This window comes from Eptatretus burgeri, chromosome 8, assembly GCF_056783735.1.
Source record: "Eptatretus burgeri isolate ZD-2024b chromosome 8, Ebu_testis_v1, whole genome shotgun sequence".
NCBI lineage: Eukaryota > Metazoa > Chordata > Myxini > Myxiniformes > Myxinidae > Eptatretus > Eptatretus burgeri.
The window spans coordinates 20,060,253-20,088,167 of NC_140968.1; the positions used below are offsets into that span (position 1 = coordinate 20,060,253).

A 27,915-nucleotide genomic window follows, 5' to 3' on the forward strand; every position below is an offset into this window, starting at 1 on the left:
CACTTTAGCAAAACCCCCAACAACTCTTCCCTTGCTTTTTTTCTTCCTCACCACTCCATCTTTCCAGTTGATAATCACATCACGTTTTCCAGTCACGAGCATTTCATGCAACTTTAAACACAATGATCAATGAGTAAATCTAACTCATTGATCATTGTGTTTAGCCACCCAATGGTGTCAAAGCCACCCAATGCTCGCCTGTTTATACATTTATCGTTTTTAAAAGACGAGTCTAATAATATTTTTTATAAAGCATTGCAGTGAAGTCTGATCCAAATAATTTTAAAACAATATGTATTTGTATATTGTAATCAGTTAAAAAAAGTGTGGTAGATAAAAACATTAGAAAGGAAATAACTTGCACCAAAAACTAACATTTTCACGCTCATGTCGGGGGTATCACTATAGCTCTCTGTTCTTCGAACAGGCGAGCTAAAAACGAAAAAAGCTCAAATTTCCCTGGATATAATCAGGTCGTTATTATTACCCTCGCCAAACGAGAGGGTATTGCATTTGGGTCCGTGACATCTGATCAGTATGAAAATTTGAGGGTCATCACGGGATAAAATGGTCCAGAGAAAAAGAAAATCATGTCATCGCTCATGTGATTTGGCAACCATATTGTTTTAAAATATTAAAGAAAAACTTCAAAAATCTTCTTCTCTGTAGTGGCTGTACAGATTGAGGCGAAACTACACGTATGACCACCTGTCCATGAGGAAGAAAAAGTTCACACATACGATGTGATTGGTCACATGGTTTCGCAGCCATATTGGATTTACCCGAAAACTGATGAACATCTCCAGAACGGCTGGACAAATTGAGAGAAAACATCACACAAATGTTCCCCAAGCCATGTGTGTACAAGTTTGTTAAGGAACAATTGATAGGTCACATGGCTTGGTAGCAATGTCAGATTGAAGAAAAATATTAAATAAAGTTTTCTCTGGAACCACTTAATCAATCTGAAACTTCACTGCTGTGATCCAGTAGAGATGGGGAATAATTGTTTTAAATTTAAATGAGATCAGACACATGGTTTGGCAGCCATATTGGATTTACCCTCAAACCTATAAAAAAAAAAATATATATATATATATATATATATATACACCACTCAAAAGAAGTCCTGGTGAGGGTCTGCAATCTCTGATTGCCTTTTTTCTTGTTTTTCTTCATACATTGTTCACAACTGTCAAGATGTAAAACAGTCAATCATGAAAATAACCATGGTTAAAATAACAACTCTAAAGGCAATGATAACTGAAAACAAAGGAATTGATTACGATTCCATAGAGCACAGTGTTAGCGCAGAGAAACGTACAGTACATACCATGGCAGAGGAAGAAGAATACCAGTCCGAACCAAGGGAAAAATACCAAGTAAAACGCGAGATCAAACCCACGTTAAAAACTGGTATACAGAAAATCTGTGTAAAGTCGAAACCACATAAACTAAACCTGTACTGTGAAAAGTGTTTACTGTACTATGAAACTACTCATATGCATACCACTGCCTCCACCCTCCCCCCTTCAGATAACTATCAAAGCAATGTTTGTTTGTTTTGTTTCCTTTAAAACAAAATGATGTGGTCATAGAATGCACTCGTTTAGAAAAACAAGACGAGAACGAACCACCATTTTGGATAGACATTTCCTCAACATCAAGGCGAAGCCCAGGCTATCATAAAACAAATTTTCAGATGGTTGTGTTTAATTGGGGGAAAAAAAAAATATGACAACTATCAAGACTGAAATATCTCCCAGTTTATTAAACTCTGACGTTTGTAAAACATGAAACACGACAGGAATATTTATACAAAAGTTTATAAATTTAAAAATAAATGTAACCTCACAAAATTTGTAGAATTTTTTTTTTTAATCAATGTATGACCCAAGTGTATCATCCTTTGTCACAATTATATTCCAAGTTTGTGTGACACGATAATTAAAAACGCAGTTGTACAAATAAAATGGTAAAGGTATGGGGGACATGGGACTCGTTTGGCGGAAAACAAGTTCACTTCGTGTTGACCGTCTTTACAACGTGCATCGTGGATTTCAAGAGGTGGGTACATCTCATTCGTCATTGAACCACTCCGTCTGCAGAGTTCCCCGGTGTCACGGCTGAACCATCCCGGTAATTAGGAGAAAGTGCTAGAAATACCAAGGATTCAGTAGCGAAACCTTGCAAGCAAAAGACAGGTGGAAGTATTATTACAAGGCGTACCAAAGGGGACAACCTCCACTGGCCTAGCAAATTCACTTTGTACCCTCACAGGGCCAAACTTGGGTGATGTATGTGTGAAAGGTTGTGGTATAATAGCACTGCAGGAAGACATATTAGAAGCCATATTTGGCCTGCGTTTGCCTCCGAGTAAGCCGGTTTTCTGACCAAGAATTCTTCAGTTCCAATTCGCGTTCCTTCGCCTAGTGACACAAACAGATTTTTCAAAGGAAAATAAAACTTTGATTGCATGGGGTTTCTGGGATTGCAATATATTTAATAATAATAAAGTACTTCCAAACTTTGTGATAATGCTCATTGGAGGAGGAGGAGGATAAGGAGGGGAAGGAGAAGAACCTTTCTATCGGCACACTGGTGTTTAAGGAAACAATGCTATGCATGCTGTTTAGAAAAGCACGATTTGGGATGAGAATTTGAGGTCACTCACCTGGTGGATTAGATACGAGAGCTGATGCTTCCTTCGTTGTTGAGATGTTGGTTGTTCCCCACGTTTCTGGAACAAAAGTGCAAAAATTTTTTTTTTTAAGCCACAAGGGGGATGCAGGAGCAGAACAAACTAGAGAGTTCAAAGAACGCCTTATTACCCCACGCATTCTTGAGAAAAAGGACGTGGGAAGGGGATCTTTCAAACTCTTGCTTTGCGTTTCTTACCACAGTCTATATTTCCTATGAGCCACAATTTTTGTCTAATTCTCGAAATCCCCCAAAGCTGAGAAAACTTTGATTTGATTGGTCGAGATGGCGTAACATTTTATCCAAATACTGCAAAACTGGAGGTTTTTGGAAGTGCCAATAAGGTGAATTGTGTAATCCTGTGTACAGTCCAAATATACAATTTAATTGAAATAAAAGAAAAATTTTAAAGGCTATATAAATGTTTGTTTGTTTTTTGGGAAGTTTCCCGCCGTCTTTTACACCACCTTAATTGACACGCAACATTCGTTATTCGTGCCTCAGAGTCCTTTATAATGTCCATAAGTTTCCTGTTTGGCATGATTTTCCATAAGTTTCCAGAAAGACGAACAAGATTATCTCACTGCTCTGTGTGCATGCGCCATCGGGATGAGACTCCGTACAATATGCCAAGTTCAGAGTCAAAGTACTGCTAAGCTACAGATTTATGTTCTGCGGTGCTCAAAATATGAAATACAATTGAAATTTAGTAGATCATCAACATGAGCAGCAGCAAACCCTTGTGCTTCAGCCTCATCCAGAGGAATCCCAATAACAGAGCTTTATAATCCAGGAGAGACATACATGTGATGCTGAGGCACCAACCCATTGGGGAGAGCAGTACTTCATTGAGCTACGTGCAAAGGCCTTTTGCTTATTCGACATTATATTTGCTTATTGTTCAAGGATTCCCAGCCTATGGCTGGTATTAGAGGGCTGATCCTAAAGCTGATAGGATACTCAACCTCTTCCAATTTCCCACTATGAAAATAGTTAGTTTGGTTCATTTGACGATTCTTCCGGAACAAAAAGGTGATAATGTGAAACCTCCCAGGATTTAAAGATGTTCAATGCATTAGACCAGCACTCCAGCCCCCCACTGGGAGAAGACGGGTTCCATTGATAACATGTTGAGTGCAAGAATGAATGAAATTTGAAACCTAGGTATGAAGATGGCGTTGTGTGCAACAGGCAACGAACTTGACAAGTAAACCAGGACAACAGACTGTCGAATGCTTGATATGCAGTGGCCGGCAAAAGTATTCACCCCCTACCAATAAGGGAGGAACAAGGCAGCGTGAGGGGAGGGCAAAGGAAGGCAGCATGAGCGGAGGGCAAGGGAAGGTTGCGTGAGGGGAGGGTCCATCCAGACATAACCACCTTCCCCTTCCAGGCACGTCCGGAGATAGCTATCATCCGGACATAACCACCGTCCACATACGTGGGGAGATAACCACTGTTAGGATATGTGTGGAGATAACCACCATCTGGGCATAAGCAGCGTCCAGATATGTTCGGAGATGGGGGGGGGGGAGAGAGATGGGTGGGGGTAAGAGACAGAGGGAGAGGGGAGAGGGATTCTGGTAGATGTAACGTCCTGTTTAACAGCACACACATTGATGAATCACCCCGCCTGTGAGACACCGGGATGACAGTTTATAGCTGGGTCAGGATTCCAACCCAGGCTAGACAGCATCGAACGAGTGTGCGTACCTCCACGGCGATCCTGCCATGATGTTAACGAAATGCTTCATTTTTTTATTTGTTTGTAAAACGATGCCAAAGTGAACACAGAACAATGCGGGGCCATCACAGGTGAGTGGCCTCTGAACATTGTTGAAGTCGATCGATATACAGTATTCAGTTACAGTGCGAATATTATGGAGTACTCGCCAAGTGGTTTAAGCACTCCAATAAAACAGTCAATACGGAATGGCTTGCTCGGCACGTGATGAGCAATCACCGAACCGTCATATTAAACCTACACCTCCCGGAGATCCCCGAAATATCAAATATTTCCGAACTGGACAAACAAATGTTGTTGTTTTTTTTTAGCAGTCGGAACTGCTGCTAAATTAAATTCTAGAGCCTACATTTTGTAATTCTGCTTCGTTTAAGAGATTCTCGAGGTTATGGCATGTGCAAAAATGAAATACAGCCACGAACGCTGCCATCTCCAAGCGTCTATAAGCATTGCAATTTACCCAGAAAATTTTGAGCTATGATGAACAAGCATTCGATGATATGTGAGGAAAGTGAAAAAAATAAAATATATATATTTTGTTAAGAAATGGTTGTGGCCTGTTCCAAGTCAAGGCATGGATGAACAGAGCAAAAAACATGGCGGCTTCAGATCCCAGCGAGGTAACCCAGGAGATGCCTTAAGACCGCAGACAGCGAGGTGGCCAAGGATCGCCCGATGAAGGATACAACTAAACAAGGCCATTAATTATCTTCAAAAGGGGTTTTAATTAATGCAAACACCCAATTTTCACTCATGCACTTCCTTGGGGTTCCCTTAGTATGCATGCAAAGTTTCAGGCTGCTTGGTTTTATGGTTTTGGAGTTGTGGACACACACACACACACACACACACACACACACACACACACACACACACACACACACACACACACACACACACACACACACACACACACACACACACACACACACACACACACCTTGCTGAAAGACTTCATTTCCTTCTCCTCAGTGAGAGACTTTGTGAGGTAGTTCTGCAACCCACTCAGCTGTTCATCACCCTTTACTTCAATGAAGTTCACCTCCTCACCACGGTTGCGGCGTCCTTGCAAGCGCTTGAACTGGGTATGGAAAATGGGATGAGCGTGTGTTCATAAAACCACATCAACAAACGAGAAACAAACCGCGACGTCATTTATTTATTTATTTTCAAAGGTAATATCTACGTCGATCGCTCGATGCATGTCACTGTTCAACACTATCCGATATATCAGTCACACTTTTAAAGGTCCTGAGACTTTATAAAATCGATCTTCAATGTGCTCTTCAAATGCAAAACGAATCCTAGAAAAACAGAAGGCAGCTGGGTGTTCATGAAGGAGCAAAGAGGACAAACCGCTTCATTTTCAAGAATGCTCGACCTCGTCGGATCCTGCTGGGCGCTCTCATCCACAGCCTGGTAACAGGATTCTGCATAAGGCTCCTGTCACAACAAAGCATCAACCATCAGTTTGGCGAAACACACGACTTCTTCATTTGTCATGGTACAACAGGGCTCCAGACAAAATGTTACGCTCACACTTGACCTACTGACCTATTCCGATTCGCACGAGCAATTTGTTTTTACAAAATACACATTTGGATGTCCCTGATAACGATTCATCTCGGCCTAATTTCGAAGACTGCACACTGCCTCCTCCTCTCTTTCTTTTATTTTTACAATCAAACAAACAAACAAACAAACAAACAAACAAACAACAAAAACAAAAAAAAATGGACGGAAGCTCGAGTCCGAGAAATACACTTGAACAGTTCGCGTCGTTTTTGCTCGACTTTCCATTTGTGTTTTATTGGATTATTTTGGCTTTATAAAATTGTAAGTGATTCTTTGCTTCGTTACCAAAATTCATCTTTTTTTCCTTTTTAAACAAACTTCCTTTTGTCATTGTGTAAACTATGGAAACTAAAACCTTAAAGGTTTATAACAAGCTGTTCAAAATTCCACGGCCATGTGAATGGAATGCAAACATCATTTGTCTTTAACTGGATGCCACTTTGTAACTGACCAATGGCACAACGTCTCATCGCGGGTCTGGTGTCGATACCCAGGGTATTGAGTTTATGGTTGCACAAATATTACATCACGATAAATGATTACTATACGACTATTATCAGATTAGCACGGCAAGAGCACTTACACACGTCGTCGATGGTTATTTTAAAAAAAAAAAAAAAAAAAAAAAAAAAAAATCACCAGGCTGTGGAGCAGCGTGGGGATCAAAGGCTTTAATGTTTGCAACTCACTCCTGTGGATTCGATTCCGAACCCACTCAGAGTGAGGTTTATCATGTACGTCTACGTGAGCTCCCAGACAATGGAGCATGTGCGATGTTTGTCGATATTCTGCATCTTGCTTATCCTGTTCGAGGGAAAAAATGACATGACGGAATTGAAAAGGCTTTCCCTCCAGCCCTTCTTGCCACCTACGTCACACCCAGATTTACGTTAAGGCCCAGTCACACCTTGACGTTTTAGCCAGCTTATGCCGATTTTTGTAAAATTTGTCTAAAACGCTGGTACACGTCGAATACGTTATGGGTAAGTTTTGATAACATTGAGAGCACGCTGAAAAACACTGCCATACGTCGTTGTACGCTGGCTTTAAACGTTGAACTTTTGGGTTTTCATCGAATTTTTTCATGCTTGAAATTTTACGACGTATGACTCACACGTTCTGTTACGCTGGCCATAAGCTGTAGGCACGTTATGCGATCGTTGACAAACGTTGACACACGTTACTTGTAAGTTACTCATAAGTTGAAACACGTCGAGGTAATGTTTAGCGTACCCGAAACTTATTTCTAACCTATGAGTAACGTTTTGTAAGCACGCTACACAAAGGTTGTTCACACTTTGCAACACGTTACTTGAAAGTACTACTACAACTACTGCTACCAACATCGACATCAGTAAATTCTTTCGAACTAGTACTACTACTACTACCAACATCGACATCACTAAATTCTTTCGAACTACTACTACTGATACTACTACTACTACTACTAACATCGACATCACTAAATTCTCTCGAACTACTACTACTGATACTACTACTACTACTACTACTACTACTACTACTAACATCGACATCACTAAATTCTCTCGAACTACTACTACTACTACCAACATCAACATCACTAAATTCTCTCGAACTACTCCTACTGATACTACTACTACTACTACCATCGACGTCACGAAATTCTCTCGAACTACTACTACTACTACTACTACTGCCACTGCTACTGACATTGACATCTACTCAACATGGAGTCTGGAACACTGACGGGTTCCTCTTGTGAAGCCCATTTGTATATACCAAGTCCCCTAAACGCTGCCAATACGCCATTATACGGTAGCTGTAAGTTAGAAACACGTTCAGTAAGTTCTGTGGTCGTCCGGAAGACGTCAATCAAATTTGTCTACATACGCCAATGTGCGTTTGAGATACGTTACACATCGGTTCAAAGCACGCTACTAATAGGTTCAAAGCACGTTACTAATAGGTTCAAAGCACGTTACTCGTAGGTTAAAAATTAAGTTTCGGGTATGCTAAACATTACCTTGACGTGTTTCGACTTATGAGTAACTTACAAGTAACGTGTGGCCGACGTGTGTAAACGATTGCGGAGCGTGCCGAGAACTTATGCCAGCGTATGCGGAACTTGTGAGCCATACGTCGAGTACGTCATAAAATTTTCAGCATGCTTGAAATTTCACGACGTACTAGACGTACCACGTAATATGCCAGCGTACTTCATTGTTTTTCATCGTGCTCCTAACGTATACACAACTTACCCATACCGTATTCGACGTGTCCCAGCGTTTTAGACACATTTTTCATAGGTCGGCATACGCTGGCTAAATCGTCAAGGTGTGACTGCGATGTTGACACTTCCAATTTTCAGGCGGTTATGATTTAAATCTGCGTGCAGCAGGTTTTTAACAGAGAACGCCACGAGTTCGTCGGCGATACATGCAGCGCGCTATGACTAAGTTAAACTATCGTTGGGCATAGGTTGTGAACGCCGACAACAGGCTAAGCATTCGTTGGTATAAGTTATCTTTAACACAACGAAACGTTCTGTGCCCGTTACTAATACGTTATGCATACGACCAACACGTTATGAATACGACCAAAACTTTAAGAAAAACCTCAAAACTTCAGCGTACGCCAACGTTTTACATGCATTTTTATACGTTGCCATTCCTGGCTAAAACGTCAAGGTGTGACAGCGCCTTTACCCTTTTAATTACACAAACAAACTGCCATGGTTGTAGTTTGCAATTCAACGCAGAAAACATCTCCACTAATAAAAGGCAAATCTATACATATCTCTCTCTATCTCTAATACACGGCCACATATTTTAAGTTCCAAACTCCAAACTCGGGGTACAAACACAACTTTGTGTGGGGGTTAACATAGGCTATGTGGCCACGGCCTCACGCCGAGGTGTGGGGGATGTAAGTTCTCTATGTAAATGTGTACCATGTTGCATCACCTAGTGGTGGTGGCAGTGTATTACAAATTCGTTTTTTACGTGGGCAATGCTGAGGGGAAAGCACTCCGTGCATGGGTAAATTTGTCTTCCTTTCCTTCTCCTCCTTGCCCAAACTTTTTGTCAAACGGGACGACTAATTGCTCCATTCGCGAAGTGATGGCTCAGCTCTGGTCGTTCACAATTAAAGTACAATTACTTCAATTGCAAGTTGTTGATTTTCTTCTTTGCAGGAGTAAAGCTCATGGAAGAGCAAGGTAGAATTGACACAGACAAACAAGATGGGAGGGGGGGGAGAGAGAGAGAGAAAGAGAGAAAGAGAGAAAGAGATAAAAAGACAGAGAGAACCAATTATATAACAGCGCGATGTCGCCGCACTGTAAAAAGACAGAGAGAAAGAGACACAGAGAGAAAGAGACACAGCGTACTGAAATTAGCAAGTAAGATGGTTGCGTTACAAAAGGTAAGTAGGGGTAGTAAAGATCACGGGCCAGAATTGGGGATGACAAGAGATGGCGGTGCACTGCTTGCTTTACAGAAGTTTCAACATGTATTGTATTTAAAAGAAAGGCCGGAGCTAAAACTATGTTTTAACATTTAAGAAACATTACATTCCATTCCATTGCACTCACCCCTCACCCCTCACCCCTTCCTCCCAAATTTAATTTGTTCTTCACATCACCAACACAAAGCATTTTAAGATTGGAACACAATGCATGCATTACACCTCTCCAACAGTTTCAATCTTGTGGCTTGTTGAGCATTTTGTGTAATAACCAATCAAAATCTGCAGAGCTACAAATAAGCTAGAACACAATCTGATCACTTATCCGCATTCGCCAAGTGCAGAGATTCGCAAAATCCTTCCTCAACTAATGATCGATGTAAAACAAAAATGATCAATTCTGAAAACAAAAAAGAACAACAAGCGCAGGGATTCTTGATCAATTTCAATGATCTTAACAGGGCGACCCCAAAAAAGTTTAAGAACCTTCACAGCTTTCATTTTTCAGGAGGTCTGAACCAAGTTAAGGGAGAGTGCTTCTACCAAGTTATTTACCTCCACCACCAAAGGTGGAAGGAGGTCATGTTTTCACCCCTGTCTGTCTGTCAGTCTCTGTGCAGGATATCTCAAAAAAGTTGTGAACGAATCCGGATGAAATTTGGTGGGCAGGTTGGGTGTGTGACAAGGACAAATTGGTTAGATTTTGGTGAAGATCCAGATCCGATAATTTTTTAAGTATATATTCTTCAACATTGAGAGATAGGGCGAAACTGATATATAGCACGATTTTTCAAAAACGTATTGGGCCCGATATGTTCTCGTGGATCAGGCATTGCGTGGTGGAGCTATGCGCTCTCTCGAGTACCCTTCTAGTTACCCTCACCTCAGAAGTCAGAGAGGGTATTGCATTTGGGTCCGTCTGTTACTTGCAAAATCAAAGATTTTTCAAGTATATCGGTCAGTCGATTTTGTTATTCTGTGTGTGTCTGCACGTCGCCTACAGGGCACAATTTCAAACCGATCTTCACGAAACTTCAACACATGTGAGAGTTTCTCATAAGGAAGAAGCCTATTGTTTTTGAGGTCAAAAGGTCAACATCGGCCAAAGGTCAACAACAAGGTGAGGTTTCGAAAATCCTCAATTTTCATCCGATTGACTTGAAATTTGAAGAGGATATATAGTTCAGGTCACTGAATTCAACCAGCCAATAGTTTTTAAGGTCAGCATCGACCAAAAGTTCAGCAACTTAGGTGCAATGTCAACGGAATTTGGAGCATATTATCAAACATCGACGTCATCGCGAATTTCATTGTAAAATTGTCAAATTTATTTGTCGACAATTGAAATTTTCAATGATATCTTGACTATGAGTGAGTAATATGATCTGCAAATGGTGTTAAGTGTAATTGGATAATATTAAAGTTATTAAACTTTTCCCAGGGCCCACTTGTTTGGGGTCACCCTGTACAATTGCAGTGGAATAAGTTTCGGTCATGCACATGCTTGTAAAACACAAGTATATCAATTATAATATGAAATAACGAGCAAAGGTGAAATAAACAAATTTAAATTTTTTTTTTGTTTGGAAGTGGATCACTTGTGGGCTCGTGTCCGATCTCGGTATTAATTCCATACGCCCCAGGGATCCAAACCCATAAGCAAAAAGAAAACAGCAAAAGAATAGCCTCAGTTGGCGAACATTTGCGAGGCCGTTGCTTTGCAAGGCATATCATCAAGTGAACTTCTAATAACCGTCATCCATGGCTGGGGTAGAGCCGCAGCAGCCTCACCGGATAGTTCTCAGGGTAGGCAAACTCCTCACTGAAAACACATACAGGGGGCCCAGCGAGTGGGCCAATCTCCTTGCTTTCTCCCTCGGGAAGCACAGATAAGCCTCGAGGGTCTGTTGGGGGCCCACGGCACACGTATAACCACGCATGTACAAAGAGAAGTGCTTGCAGATACAAGGTGTACATTACAAGACAAGACATAAAAAACAAAATGCACAAAGGGCTATTTTCATTGATATTAAGAAAAAAAATTAGAGGCTGACTGAATAACTGGAAAAAAATAAAAAAAACGAGAAGGCTTGTGTATGGTGGAAAGAATGAAACGTGTAACCACCTGACAGGTGGGCCAAATGTTACACCACATTGAAAAATATGACTAGTTTTGATTAAATTATCCTGTATATATTCTGATGTCCAATACTTTGTTCCAGAGCATCAGTGCTGCCGAAGCAGATTCTTGGCAAGGGTTACAGTTGGTAGATTGCCATTGCCTTCCCAGCAGTAGTTGGAGCAAGAATTTTGTAATTTCTTCATCGTGCCAGAGATAGCTCTCTACTCTTCAGGAAGGGCACCGTGGGATCTTTAATATCCACCAACTAATGCCAGGAGATGGGACGCTCAGTTTAACGTCCATCCGAGGGACGGCACACACATTGAGGAATCACCGTGCCGATGAAACACCGGGATGACAGTTTATAGCTGGATTAGGATCCGTATCCAGAAGCGAGTATGCACACGCCGAGGCCATCCTGCCTTTAAAATGAAACATTCTGTTGCCAGCTGATATCAATATGCAGTATTACTGAAACTGACCTCATAGTTTTCATCCAAAAGGTAAAATAAATGTGTGGCAATAAACCATTATGGTACAGAGAGATATAGATAGATAGAGATAGATAGATAGAGAGAGATAGATAGAGAGAGATAGAGATATAGAGAGAGATAGATAGAGATATAGAGAGAGATATAGAGAGAGAGATAGAGAGGTCTGTTGAGAATTGTTTTTTTGAGCACTATTGTGGTCTTGGCACAGGAGGTGGTCTCTCAAAACAGGAACAGACGGGTAGACGGGAACAGAAGTGGACAGGCAGGAAAAAAAAAGCGGACATGCAGAAAAAAAGAAAGAAAGAAAAAGAGGCAGACAGGCAGGAAAAAAAAAGAGGCGGACAGGCAGGAAAAAAAAAAAGAAGAAAAAAAGCGGACATGCAGAAAAAAAGAAAGAAAGAAAAAGAGGCGGACAGGCAGGAAAAAAAAAGAAAGAAAGAAAAAAAAAAGTGGACAGGCAGGAAAAAAAAAAAGAAAAAAAGCGGACATGCAGAAAAAACGAAAGAAAGAAAGAAAAAAAAAAGAGGCGGACAGGCAGGAAAAAAAAAAAGAGGCGGACAAGCAGGAAAAAAAAAAAGAGGCGGACAGGCAGGAAAAAAAAAAAAAGAGGCAGACAGACAGAAACAGAGAGACAGACAGGAACAGAGACAGGAAGAGACAGGTAGACAGACATGAACAGAGACAGAGAGAGACAGACAGGAACAGACACAGACAGACAGAAATAGAGAGTGTTTGATCATTATCAAGTTGTATGTAGGTTTGTTACATGCTAATAGTTTCATTAATCTGACCCGTCATTTCAGAATGAAATCCGTAAGTTTGCTTTGTCGTACGATTATGGATCTCGCTAAACTTGAGTATCAAGGTGTTGTCAAATTACTATACGAAGAATGTGTCGGCTCCAAATAAATCCACAAAAACATCGAGGTCATACATGGACAGAGTTGCACCCTCATATTCCACAGTCTCCAAATGGGTGGCTAACTTTGACACGTCAGGGCACAAGTCCCTTGAAGATGACATGTCAGGATGGCTCACAGAAGCATCCGACACAAATTGTCTCCTCAAGTTCAGACATGCATCACAGAAGATCACCACAACCTTCTCAGTGTGGCCACCATTTTCACCATCATCCACAAATTGTACAGCACGCCAAGGTCTCAGCAAGTTGGATTCCTGGACTTATGGTCGACTCAAATCAGCACGCATGATGGACAACAACGGCTAGCATAAAGTCTCAAGTTTCTTGAACCATTCAACAAATATATAGAACCAAATCTATCACTCATCCAGTAACTTGAGACAAAACATGACTTCATCACTGGGAATTAAAATAAAATTGGAATCCATGCCCATGGCATTTTGTGACTATTGCTTCAAGCAGCTGGATCACCTCTATCCTTCGACAAATACAGCCGGGACTGGCCTCAACAATTACATTTCAACATTTGAAGTCCCATCTGCAGAACATTCACTTTTCCAATTACAAACAATGGATAGGAGAAACTACTTCTTCTTCGAACGACTACCATTATCCCACATTTTTTGTGGGGTCAGCCGGGGGAAGCTTGGCCTGAGTCTTCACCAACCGGCTGGCCAGGCCTGATGGCAGGATTTTGGAATTTGGCCATGGTGCTGGCGGTGGCTCACCTACTTTTTGTGAATGACACCGGTGGGATCTTTGACGTTCACCATCCAATGCTGGTAGACGGGACGCCCGTTTAACATCCATCCGAGGGGCAGTACACACATTCTGTTCTGTTGTTGCGTACGGCAGCTTGGTTTCTGGGGTAGCTATCATTTCTTGGAAGCGTGACTGTGCCGCTGATGCTGTGCCCATCTACCAGTACACTGGTACTCATTTCGCCGACCTTGGAAGGATGACAGGCCGCGTCAACCCCACCTGGTGTTAATTCAGCAGCCAACGGGGCTCGAACTTTGGACCCTTCGATCCTAAACCAGCCACCCTACCCACTAAGCCAAACACCAGGCTTTAGTACACACATTGATGAATCACCATGCCTATGAAACACCAGGTTGATAGTTTATAGGTGGGTCGGGAATCAAACCCAGGCTCGACAGCTTAGAGGTGAGTGTACGTACCTCTAAATCATCCTGCCAGCCCTGGACTGAAGCAACCTGAAAACTTGGATTATTTTGGCATCGACAATTGTAAATTATTCTCTTTTACATCGATTGAGGTTAGTGGAAAAGCTGAACTTGATACAGGTGTAACATTGACATACAGATGGAGCAGTGGGAGTTGGAATACGAGAGAGAGGAGAGAGAAATAGGAGAAGGAACGAGAACAGCACTCTTCGCCATCACGCCATCGACCAATATGCCTCTGTCCACATCATTACATCATTATACATGCTTGTACAAGTTTGATTTAAATCCCTTCAACTGTTCTCAAGTATCACATTTTTAACTGACACGACCTCTGACCTCTTGATGCCGAAACCGAATCTGTTCATCTTTGCATCATTATACCAAGTTTGGTCAAAAATCCCATCACTGGTTCACAAGTTAGCACGGTACCCGACGGGACCTCTGATCTTTGACCTCCTGAGCCCATAATCGAATCAGTTCATCCTTACATCATTATACATAGTTGTACCAAGTTTGACTTGGATCCATTCAGCTGTTCTTAAGTTGTCGCGGTAATAAAAATCTATCACAGACGGATGGACAAACCGAAAACACAATGCCTCCAGTGACTTCATCATCCATCCATCCATCGGTACCATACTCGGTGCAGAGCGTTGGTGCTGCCTAAGCAGTCTCCTTGGTTATTGGGCATATCCTGTGTCGGGTCGCCACTCCGACACAGGATACCAGAAAGCTGGCACTCATTTTGCCGACCTCGGAAGGATGACAGGCAGAGTCAAACCCACTGGGTATTAATTCAACAGCTGAGTGGGATTTGAACTCAAGATTCTAGGATCCCAAGCCCACCACCCCAACCATAGTGACTTCATCAGCGGAGGCATGATGAACACATGCACAGCACGTGGGGTCGTACAGGACAAAGGAACCAAGTAAGCTGACAAATGGTGTAAATATAGGTAACCATCAGGAGAAAGGTCCAAGTTAAATGTGGAAGATTGCATATGAACAGGAGAGGAGAGTCAGTGAGAACAGAAAAGACCAGGAAAAGGAATGGGAGGTAATGTGAGATGGCAATGAGTCGTCACATTAAAGTTATGCATGATTGGAACATGATTGGAACACGAGGAACATGATTGGACAGAATAAGGGAAGCAAAAGAGCAGTCAAGAGAAAACAGGGATAAAAGAGTGGAAGTGAATATTTAGCTTGGATTTGAGTAGGGTATCGAGGTACATGGGTTGCTCGCTATGCAAGTATCACCAGTTTCATCTTCCGAGGAGGGAAATACCTGAGTGGCCAGGTGGAGTTTGACTACAGATGAGGCAAAAGAAAACTGTGAGGCATCAACCCATCTGTAGTGGAAAAGGATCAGGCTCTGCACCCCACTTCTCCTGTTGAGAAACTATGATTATCCACAGGACCTTGGATTATACCACTTGCAGGGGTGCAAGGAGAGATGTAGTGGTACCAGCTCACAGATAATATCCGTACTCATTGGCACGACAGGTGAAAGCTTTGAACACTAAGGAGCTTAGAGTGACCAAGGTATGACTTAGCTGTGCAGAAGATTCCAAGGTAACTCCTTACATTGGAGGCGAGCTTGGATACATCATCGGCGCAGGAATGGTCCCAGCAGATTTTCGAATTCTGTGAATAAACACTGCACCACTGCCAGAGGTCAACTGCAGAAGAAAACTGGAGGGCTCGCCAAAGGGTCTATATGTTGATACCAACTAAGCTGGAAACATCAATTGACATATTCCAAGTTGAAAGATGACATACACCTAAAGCAAAGTTGAAAGATGGCAAAAAGGTTGAGTAGGATTTTTTTTTTATAAACAATGTCGAGGCTCGTATGAGAGCAAACACACAGAACGTATAACAAGGGGAGCAGGGGACAAGAGAGACGGGAGAGGGAAGCACAAAACAGTGGGGAATAGAGACATGAGGAGGTCTGTGGAAGGGAGAGAGATGGGGCGGAGTACACGGGGTAAACAAGATGGACACGACAGGGACTTACAGGAAGGAAAGCAGGGAATTTGAAGGAGGTGAGTTTGGGGTGGATTCACGGGGGTAGAAAAGATCATGGTTTTGGATGGGGGGGGGGGATAAAATATGGTGGTGAATGGCTGTTTTGAAGACCTGGAGGGAAGAATTTGAAGTGTGGAAGTTTGTTCCAAAGGTGGGAAAAAAACAGGAATGAAAGAGTGAAGGTGAGCAGTGATTCGTGATTTTAGTAGTTTTACCAGAAGGAGTTTGCTGGCGGACCTTGAGCGCCCTGTGGAAATATGGGGGGAGACATATCGCAGACAGAGCAGAGACCACGGAGGAGACGGGAGAAGACAGAAAGACCACCGAGTGAGAGGCCCAAAGACTCAGCCTCACCGCGGGAGATACCAATGATCCTAAATGCCTTGATTTCTGCAACATGACGCTGAGAAAGGTGAGGCAGGAGCACCAGCCCAGAGGGAGAGCAGTAGTAAAGTTCAAAAACAAAAGTACATGGCCTGTGGTTCTTCTATTTAGGTCATCTACATAATATGTATAGAACAATTTGCAAGCCGTTTACCACCTACTTTTTCCTTCTTCTTCTTTTTCCATACGAGAAACACCCACTCCCTCTCGGAGCGGCCTGGGAGTGAGGGGAGGGGGAGTAGTGGTAGGGGAGTTGGCGCACATGTATTTTGTGCTAGTAGTCCCCCCTCTCTCCAGCAGGGGTCAGTAAACCACTCGCACTGTGCCACATGTACGGGTGAAAATCGTAAGTCTCCCTACCCTCGCAGGGAGGGTAGGGGACATTATTTTGTGTCCACGACCTGGCCCTGGGTAAAACCAGTATGCAAAAATTTGATGTAAATTGGCCCAGCCGTTTTCGATTCTATAATTGTCAGACATACATACACACGCACACACAGATAATTGTCATATTTTATATAGCAGGATGTATTTATATGCACAAGGGTCCTTATTGTCAAAAAAAATTTGAACAAAAAGCAAATACCTGACATTTCTGATTCACATTATTAGTACACAATCATGTTAAATATGACATGTATTAATAACTAATAATCCTAAGGATTTGCAAATTAAGCTCACCAGGCAACCCAATAGCACAGCTCGGTGGTGGTGGCGGCGTTTCGGGTATAGAGAAAAAGCTTTCGCCCATCGGCAATTCATCGTTCTCCATATCATCCACTTCGGCATCGTGCCGAGCGTGAGACGCAACTTGTTGCGTTGCAAACTTGGACGCCGTTTTGATTGCTGATGGGCTTGGAACGGTCAACTGTGCGGCCTGATCCACAAAGGGGTAAAGTACAATGAAACGTCAAAGTAGTCAAATCAAGAAATTCCTACAATTAGGCTTTGTGAAAAATAGTGTACGACCATATACCGTCACAAAAAAGAAGCAAGCGTGCACTACTTTAATGTTTGGGTGCAATGATTAGGCAACAATTCAGGGAATTTTTTTTACAACAATTGGGCGAAAACAATCACCGATTCAGAAGTCAGACGGGTAGCTTTATTTTGGCTTAAGACGTGTGGGACCAGTGCACGCTTTGCCTCCTTCACAGCCATTTTTTTAGGCTTTGGCAACAATGCAGAAAGTCCTGGCCTGCCTCCCTCCACCTGCAAGCAGCAAGACTGATTAGAAAGCGCACGGGGCTCAGTAAACGAGTAAACTCCACAAAAGAGCCATCAGAGGGAAGCTCATGGAAAGCACAACTGGGTGAAAAGGAAACAATAACAAAGACAATGAATGGCATAAATTCCATAAAATGAACTGAATGGTGCCCCAAAATATCCAAATGAAGATTGTTTAGGCCAAGAGATTGCCAAAGCAAATAGGAATAAAGATATCCCCATAACTTTGAGTTATCGGTTCCTGGGTAACTAGAAGTCGGTGGTGGAGGAGTGGAGTCAGATCAGATGAGATCATGAAACATTCTCTGTCAGTGCTGCCGAAGTAGTTTCTATGGTGAGAGTTACAATTCTGGATAGGATAGGAAGTCAGGGCAGGAATTTGGAATTGATTCATGGTGCCGGCGGGGGCTCGTCCACTCTTTGCGAAGGACACCGTGGGATATTTAACGTGCACAAACTGATGCAGGTCTGATGGGACACCCAGTTTAACATCCATCCGAAAGATGGCACACACGTTGATGAAAGAGGGAAAGTGCCCCCCAACCCCCTCCCAATTTTTTTTTTCAAAGGAGTCATGATAATGTCTTGGCAATGCTGGATATTAAACATGAAGCCTACTAATATTTCGGACTAAAGTCTGGGAGCTTACACACGTAAACGTTATGTATGCTGTACATTGTAACGGTCATCGGTCTGTCCAGTTGCCTGGTTTGAATCTGGCGTATCGTGTCAAAGCTCGACATCCTGAAATACTGAGAACTGATTACACATCATCTTTTCTATGGAAGGGCCATAAAGCCACAATAACCAAGTAATGAAATGGCATTTATTCATTGCGGTCCTCTTCACCAATCTGATAAATAATTTATTATTTTATTCTTCTCTGACCCTAACATGCCTGGTGTTGGCTTAATGGTTTGGGTGGTGGGCTTGGGATCCTATGATCCTGAATTCAAACCCTGCTCATCTGTTGAATACCAGATGGGGGTTGACTCTGCCTGTCATCCTTCTGAGGTCGGCAAACCTCAGGGGGGTGGAAATTTATCCAACCAAGATATTCTAGTTTTGTATTTTTTAATAATTTTCTGAAATCTGTTGAATTTGTTTTTCACTTGGAAGTTGTGTGTTACCATGTGTAAATAAAGGTGAAAAAAAAAGTCTGATTTAATGCAATTTAATTCCAGGCTATAAGGCAACAAAAGTTGAAAAACCTAAAAGGGGGTGTACATTTTCTGTAGGCACTGTGTGGTATATGAGCTTTGGACATCAGAAAAAATATTAATAATAAATTATAAAACGAGTTGTCAGGTTGGCTTATTAGAGTTCCAATCTGAAGCCATAGCAATGTATATAACCAAGCTCACCTCCAAAGCCAATCACAGATTAAGCATCCTCTGTCATAACTTGAAAATTCAGAACTACTCACAACCTACAAGTCTTTTTCCCATAGCTCAATGCAGTCCTGCTTTCCTCTCTCGGCTGGGGACTCAGCATCACATGTGTCACTCTGAGATTATGTAAATCTAAAACTCTCAACATTCTTGGAAACTCCCATGCTAAGGCTGAATACAATGCCTGTTGTACCCGCATCACAGATAGCTCGGTGGCATCTATTTTTTGGGGTTTTTTTTTGCAGCCTGACCTCCGGTTGACCGCCCACTGCTCTCTCAGCTCACCAACCCTTCCGAAACACTCCAGGACACATACAATTAATTTGAAACAAACCCCTCCTGGTTAAACGTCCAAAATCCAGTCTCATCATACAACCCCGTTCTTTTCTTTCTTTTCCCACATCTGTAGAACTGCTTTCCAGAAGATACCCTTCACTCCAGGGCTTCAAGTAAGAGATGCACCACTATCTCACAACATCTCCATCCCGACCCTTGATCTGCTTGGAGTTACAATGTTCATTCCTGGGATTTTCTAGTTATTTATCCATCTTTGAGGGATCTTGTTGGCTTAAGGGTTAAGGTGGCTGGCTTAAGATCTTCGAGTCCTGAGTTTGAATCCCTGTCCCCCCGTTAAAATAACACCAGGTGGGTTGACTCAGGCTGTCATTCTTCCGAGTTCGGCAAAACGAGTTCCGGCTTTCTGGAAAGAATGAGCCATTTGAGTATCCTGTATCTGAATGGCAACCCCTCCAAGATTGTATCCCCATGACCAAGGGAAAAAAACTGCCCCAGCAGCCCACGTGAAAAAGAGTCATTCTTATTCTTTATTCTAAATGCCATTGCCCAGCATCTGATAATAAAGGGTACAGGCTCCTCTCTGAGGCTTAAACACAAAAAAGCACATCATTTCAGAAGAGATCTTACCCTATATCCTTTCTTTGGAGTTGGTTCATCTTCATCAGAATCAGACTAAAGAGAAAGAAGCGTCCCATGCTTTAGTCATCAAAATATACAAAGATATTACAGTCTATTCTACTGTAATACACCGTTATGCTACATCGAGCAAACAAAACTCAGGACAAAAGTACTATGATTGGCATGTGAACATTTTGAAAGAGAAAACAAAAGAGAATAAAAAGAAAGAGGTGGATGGGAAAGGGGGGGCAGGTGTGTGGAGGGTGGGTGGGTGGGGGGGAGGGGGGTCATTCCGTGCCAACTCAACTAAATTTCAAAAACCTCCCCAGGTCACCTCCTCAGATTTTGCTGGAAAAATTCTTAAATGTAGATCTATATGGCTCTACCCACCATGCAAAAGATTAGCTTTCAATTCCTCATAGTTTAAAAAATATCTATCTCTCGAGACCTTTGAAATTTGGCCCTAAAAATGCCAAATGTGAAAAACGCATTTTTTTTTCAACTTCAGGGGCTTATAATTTTATAATGGACTCCTCTAGAAAGTTAATATTGCAAACATTTACTAATTGGCATCCAAATTTTTCAATTATGGCATCAGATAGCCTCTGGGATGCATATTTCTCACTCTATAGGAAGCTAAAAATTGCTTTCGGGCCAAAAACGAGCTAAAATAAGGTGAAACTATAGTAGCCCTCCTGAAAATATGGAACAACTTAGAATTTTTTCCTCAAAACACAGTGATTATAGGGTCATTATCTATCCATAGATACATTTTTGTTGGGATAATACAGTTAGGTGATGAATTATAAAAGTTTTACCATAAGCCCTTGCCTCCGAGGGCTCTAAAATGGACCAATTTTGTCCCCTGGTTTGACCATGTGGCTAGGGGTTTAGGATCTTAATTTTTTTTTCTAACGATTGGCTCATATAAGATGTGTCTACAGACCGAATATTTTTATCTAATGCCCATGGCTTCATATTAAAATAAATTTTTATTTACATGCACGTTTTTAATAATTATTCACTTTTTTCATATTCATGAGCTTATAAATCTGAAACTGAACACTCTCGCAAAGTGATACTGCAGATATTTATAAACTGGCATATGAAATTTAAGGATCTGTTATCAGAATGCCTGATAAATGCATATGTTTCTATCTGTAGGAAGTTGAAAATGCCACTTTGACCAAAAATGGTGAATATGCAGGGGGCATTACATTAACTGAGATTATGTAACAACTTAGATTATTCTTCTCATAAATTAATAATTCTAAGTACATTTTTTCTTCAAAAATAAATTCTTGCAATGATAATCCAAACATATGCTTGGGTTTTAATTTAAAAAACATGTCCTGTTTTAGTTATTTTTTAGACCTGTTTTCTAAGATGTAAAATTCTGTGCCTCTGAGTGCTAGATAATCATGATAATGAATGTCAAAATATGAAAGGTCATTAAAGAGTTTTCTAAGGTATAAAAATTACTATATTCATTGTCTCTGTATATCTGTAAATAAAAAAGCTGCTACTCAACTAATCAAATTTGTTCTAATTTTTAATTTGCAATCACTTACGAAAGTAATCATTAGCATGTATTTATGAATAAATAACATCCTTATCACTAATGTCTAATAAGAAGCATAATTTAGCCTCATGCGCACCCCTGCAAGTTCACCTTGTTTTGTACCAAGTGGGCCAAATTGCCATATTTGGCTTCCTAAAACGAAGAGTATGTGCTTTCTCGAGACATTCTGATGCCACAATCTGAAATTTTGTATACCAGTTTATAAAATTCTGCAGCAACTCTTTCCTGGGTAGTTCCATTTAAGATTTATAAACTTCTGAATATGAAAAAAGTGAATAATTATAAAATAAAAAACCAATGTCACCCGCAGGGTAACCCGTATCTTGCCAAAAGGTGACCACGTGTGACTTCTTTAAGGTCACACTGATGTGAACAGAGCTGCTATCCACCAGGAGTGACTCCTTGAGGAATATCTGCCGACGAGAGATTCCGATGAGAATCGTTCTGCAGAGTAACCATGAAAAATATGCGTTTGCCTCATAACATCACCAAATGACGTCATTATGTCTCAAGCTTGACATATCTAGAAAGCACTCATCGAGGTGTTCAATTTGAGGTATTACACAATATGGTACCGAAGATTTCAAAATTTGACCTTGGGGTCAAAAACTTTCGACCTCCAGCGCTAACCATGAAGGTCAAGGCCGATCGCCACCAAAAATTAATCAGCTGAGCGCCAGACCATGAACTATATTCCCATGAAGTTTGAAGACGATCCGATCAAAATTACTCAAAAAATAAGGGTTTCGTCGACTCCCCTGATTTGCGACAGTGACCTTGAAAATTTTATGCACTGAAGGGACCTCTATAGGACTCTGATATGCGAAGTTACAAAAATTTCCAATGATAACTGTGCTCTGCAGAATTTTTTATACGTGATTACAGACAAACAAAAAAACAAAAAACAAAATAAAAAATAAAAAACATACAAGCTGACTAACATATCTTGCAAAAACTTCGTTTTGGCAAGATAAAAAAGTACATGTAAATAAAAATTTATTTTACTATGAAGCCATGGGCGTGAGATAAAATTATTTGATCAGTAGACACATCTTATATGTGGCAATCTTTAGGAAAAAAAATGAAGATCCTAAACCCCTAGCCACATGGTCAAACCAGGGGACAAAATTGGTCCATTTTAGAGCCCTCGGAGGCAAGGGCTTATGGTAAAACTTTTATAATTCATCACCTAACTGTATTATCCCAACAAAAATGTATCTATGGATAGATAATGACCCTATAATCACTGTGTTTTGAGGAAAAAATTCTAAGTTGTTCCATATTTTCAGGAGGGCTACTATAGTTTCACCTTATTTTAGCTCGTTTTTGGCCCGAAAGCAATTTTTAGCTTCCTATAGAGTGAGAAATATGCATCCCAGAGGCTATCTGATGCCATAATTGAAAAATTTGGATGCCAATTAGTAAATGTTTGCAATATTAACTTTCTAGAGGAGTCCATTATAAAATTATAAGCCCCTGAAGTTGAAAAAAAAATGCGTTTTTCACATTTGGCATTTTTAGGGCCAAATTTCAAAGGTCTCGAGAGATAGATATTTTTTAAACTATGAGGAATTGAAAGCTCATCTTTTGCATGGTGGGTAGAGCCATATAGATCTACATTTAAGAATTTTTCCAGCAAAAACTGAGGAAGTGACCTTGGGACCCTGAGGTGAATTGGCACGGAATGACCTTGGGGGGAATTGTGAAAACACTTTAAAGTTGAGAGTTCATAGAACACCTTAGTCTTGAGAACAAGTACATGGGAAGAATCTTTTTTACGCCTCCATTGACGAAGTCGAGGTGAGGTGTTAAGTTTTCGGGTTGTCCGTCCGTCCATATGCATGTACATCCGTACGTGCTAATTTTCTCTTTTCTCTGCAACCACTTATCCGATAGACATGAAATCTTCACCATTGGTGCTACTCATCTGGAATGTTTTAATGATAATTATGACATCATTGGTCACGGGGTGTAGCAGCCATGTTGTAAAAAGGCAAAATTTTGGACTTGTGTATCTCCAAAACTGCTCCATGAAAAAAATTGAAACTTAGCACACAGCAAGTACTCCTAAGAAATAAGACAGGAGAGAAAGACAGGAAGGGTGGAGAGAGATGAGGTGGAGGGGAAAAGAGAGAAGGAGGGAGGGGCAAGGAGGGGTGTGGGAGCGAGGAGGGGTAGGATAAGGGAAGACTGTATGAGGTGAGAGGAAGGGAAGGCAGACGTGCGGTGGAGCGTTAATTACGATTTATACTGTCTCATAAAAATGATTCTGCATGGAATAATAGTGAAGATGGAAATAAAATAATGTCTGAAAAAAAGAGGAGGGAGAGGACGAGGAGGACGACGATGACGATGACGAGGACAACGAGGAGGACGACGAGGAGGACGAGGAGGACGAGGAGAAGAGGAGAAGAGGAGAGGAGGGGAGGCGGAGTCGGAGGAGGAAGAGGGGAGGAGGAGAAGAGGCGGAGGAGGAGGCCGAGAGCAGGAGGGGAGGAGAGGCGGAGGCAGAGGCAGAGGCAGAGGCAGAGGCAGAGGCAGAGGCGGAGGCGGAGGCGGAGGGGAGGCGGAGGCGGCGGTGGAGGCGGAGGCGGTGGAGGCGGTGGTGGAGGCGGAGGCGGAGGAGGCGGAGGAGGCGGAGGAGGCGGAGCGGAGAGGAGGGGTAGGAGAGAAGGAGAGAAGGAGAGAAGGAGAGAAAGGAAAGCTTTCAGGGAGGAAAACAGGGAATTTGAAGGATATGGGGTTGGGGTGGATTAACAGGGGGAGAAAAGATCATGGTTTTTGATGGGGGAAGATAACACATGGTAGTCAACAGCTGTTTTGAAGACCTGGAGGGAAGAGTGGGATTGAAGAGAGTGTGGGAGTTTGTTCCAAAGGTGAGGAAAAAAGGAGTGAAAGAGTGAAGATGAGCAGTGATTCTTGATTTTGGTAGTTTTACCAGAAGGGGGTTGCTGGTGGACCTTGAGCGCTCCTCAGAACTATGGGGGGGGCTGACATATTGGAGAAAGAGCAGGGGGTGGGGAGGAGGGGGTGGGGAGGAGGGGGTGGAGAGGAGACAGTGGAAGACAGAAAGACCACCAACCTGCCTGAATCTCATCACGGTCACGCGCTTGCAAGCTTTTGTACGTGGCTAACTTCTACAAAAACAGCTCATAATAAAAACTACCATGGGAGTAATTCACATAATCGTGGTCACGATGCGTTGGTGTGTTCGCATTTCACCCCATCCGGATGAAATGGCTTAACAAACTAATCAGCAGATCAGAATAGCACCTCAATTCACAATAATCACGGCATGACTTTCTGATGACGAACACACGGAAACCTCCGTAAGGGTCGTTACAAAAATACGGATTTCCCTAAAATACTGAAGGAGTTTCACCCATATAGTTGCAGAGAAAAACACTCAAGTTCTGTGCGGACAAACAAACAACCTAACATATCTTGCAAAAACTTCGTTTTGGCAAGATAATGAAATTGCTCGTTGAGCAAGGAATTGCTGGAATAACTTTGTCATATCTCCATGATCTCTGAAAAAACAAAAACCTGGAAATCAATTTGGTTCTTATAAGTCGATAGTTCTACTGTTTAACGAGTTATAGCACTTAGTTTGGTCATGATCATAACTTGGAAGTCAATCGGACTTAAAATGGCATTTTTAATCGCAATTTGAAAGTTTGTCCCGACCCCTCCTGACATTCGACCCCCGACCGCTAAGAAGCTTGTTGGTGCGACACCCCAATGAGAGGTGCAGTATTGGTTTGGTGCAGTATTGGAAGATGCTCATTTTGGATTTGGTTTGAAGTCGATACGACCATTTTAGCGGACGTTATTGCGAAAATAAGAATTTCGTTTTTTCGGTGACCTTGACCTTTGACCAAGATTCACCAAAGACGACGAGTGTCTAAGTTAGACCATGGCCGACGTCTGTACCCAGTTTGGTCATGATCGCTGAAACGGTGTGGCTGCTAAAGGGTAAAACAACACACAAGCAAACAGAGACAGACAGACACACAGAATGACACTTGTAACCAACCAACATAATTGCCGAAATCCAAAGGATTCCGGCAATTAACAAACAAACAGGCCCCAGTGCAATACCCTCTCCTCTGGCGAGGGTGATAACACACACCTTGATCATTTCAGTCGGACAGCGTGGGAAGCGTGTACCTGATAACATTTAACAGACCAATCTAACAGTGTCAGCTGGTGAAATTAACGTTAGTGATTACTCACCAACATGCACTTATTCAACGTTGATTCCAATTGCCTGCTGTTTCACCCATGTCAGTTGAACTACCACTTTCACTTTCAACTTAACTCGTGTTTGAAACGATGAAAACTCACATGACTGACAAAATAGAACATTCTCATTTCAACTATAGGAGCAGGAGGAACATGAGGGGCAGCAGCAGCAACATGAAGGGCAGCAGCAGCAGCAGCAGCAACATGAGAGCAGCAGCAACATGAGGGATAGCAGCAGCAACATGAGGGATAGCAGCAGCAACATGAGAGCAGCAGCAGCAGCAGCAACATGAGGGATAGCAGCAGCAACATGAGGGATAGCAGCAGCAACATGAGGGATAGCAGCAGCAACAAGAGGGGCAGCAGCAGCAACATGAGGGACAGCAGCAGCAACATGAGGGACAGCAGCAGCAACATGAGGGACAGCAGCAGCAACATGAGGGACAGCAGCAGCAACATGAGGGACAGCAGCAGCAACATGAGGGACAGCAGCAGTAACATGAGGGGCAGCAGCAGTAACATGAGGGGCAGCAGCAGCAACATGAGGGACAGCAGCAGTAACATGAGGGGCAGCAGCAGTAACATGAGGGGCAGCAGCAGCAACATGAGGGACAGCAGCAGCAACATGAGGGACAGCAGCAGCAACATGAGGGACAGCAGCAGCAACATGAGGGGCAGCAGCAGCAACATGAGGGCAGCAGCAGCAACATGAGGGGCAGCAGCAGCAACATGAGAGGCAGCAGCAGCAACATGAGGGGCAGCAGCAGCAACATGAGGGGCAGCAGCAGCAACATGAGGGGCAGCAGCAGCAACATGAGAGGCAGCAGCAGCAACATGAGAGGCAGCAGCAGCAACATGAGAGGCAGCAGCAGCAACATGAGAGGCAGCAGCAGCAACATGAGAGGCAGCAGCAGCAACATGAGAGGCAGCAGCAGCAACATGAGAGGCAGCAGCAGCAACATGAGAGGCAGCAGCAGCAACATGAGAGGCAGCAGCAGCAACATGAGAGGCAGCAGCAGCAACATGAGAGGCAGCAGCAGCAACATGAGAGGCAGCAGCAGCAACATGAGAGGCAGCAGCAGCAACATGAGAGGCAGCAGCAGCAACATGAGAGGCAGCAGCAGCAACAAGAGGGGCAGCAGCAGCAACATGAGAGGCAGCAGCAGCAACAGTAGGGGCAGCAGCAGCAACAATATGAGGAGCAGCAGCAGCAACAATATGAGGGGCAGCAGCACTAACATTAACAGGAACAGCAGGTGAGGAAGCGACAGAGGAAGCAGGTGAGGAAGCGACAGAGGAAGCAGGTGAGGAAGCGACAGAGGAAGCAGGTGAGGAAGCAGGTGAGGAAGCAGGTGAGGAAGCAGGTGAGGAAGCAGGTGAGGAAGCAGGTGAGGAAGCAGGTGAGGAAGCAGGTGAGGAAGCAGGTGAGGAAGCAGAAGATTCAACAGCAGATTCAACAGCAGATTCAGCAGGAGGAGCAGCAGATTCAGCAGGAGCAGCGAAAATTAAAAAGTGAAGCCTCAAAAAAAAATAATAATAATAATAATAATAATAATTTACACGAGAAAGACAAAACCGCTCACGGCCGGTAGCGCAGGTAGTGGAATCTTCACGGGTTCCGAGCGCTTTTTCGGAGGAGGCAGCGCTGAACTTGGGCCAAGGGACGTTACGCCGGACGGTTCCTGCGGCCGCCTGTCGAGCCGCGCCGACACCGATGAAGGCCTACTCGATGGGAGTCCCGGATACGGAGAAGCTTTCATCACCTCTTCATCCGCGTCGCTTTCATCGCTACTCCCGTAATCCACTAACGACATGACGAGCGCTTTCAACCCCGACCGTGGATCGCGAGCTCGTTTGATGACGACCGGAGTCAGAAAGTACAAGCTTGCCGGAGCCCGAGAGACTATTTGCGGAAATACTCTGAACGATTTACAAACGGATCCTTC

The 27,915-nt window shown here is 42.7% G+C and overlaps 1 protein-coding gene across 1 annotated transcript; it reads right to left on the reverse strand.

Moving 5' to 3' along the window:
* Positions 1–1,749: 1,749 nt before the first annotated feature.
* Positions 1,750–27,915, reverse strand: PRCC (proline rich mitotic checkpoint control factor). The gene is made up of 9 exons (XM_085891059.1): positions 27,553–27,915; positions 20,152–20,196; positions 17,690–17,821; positions 17,291–17,486; positions 11,258–11,370; positions 5,801–5,887; positions 5,385–5,525; positions 2,675–2,740; positions 1,750–2,429 (listed from the first exon to the last, which is right to left on the reverse strand). Exons 1-9 carry the CDS (start codon positions 27,781–27,783, stop codon positions 2,343–2,345), a joined length of 1,098 nt encoding a protein of 365 aa, XP_085747185.1. The 5' UTR covers positions 27,784–27,915; the 3' UTR covers positions 1,750–2,342.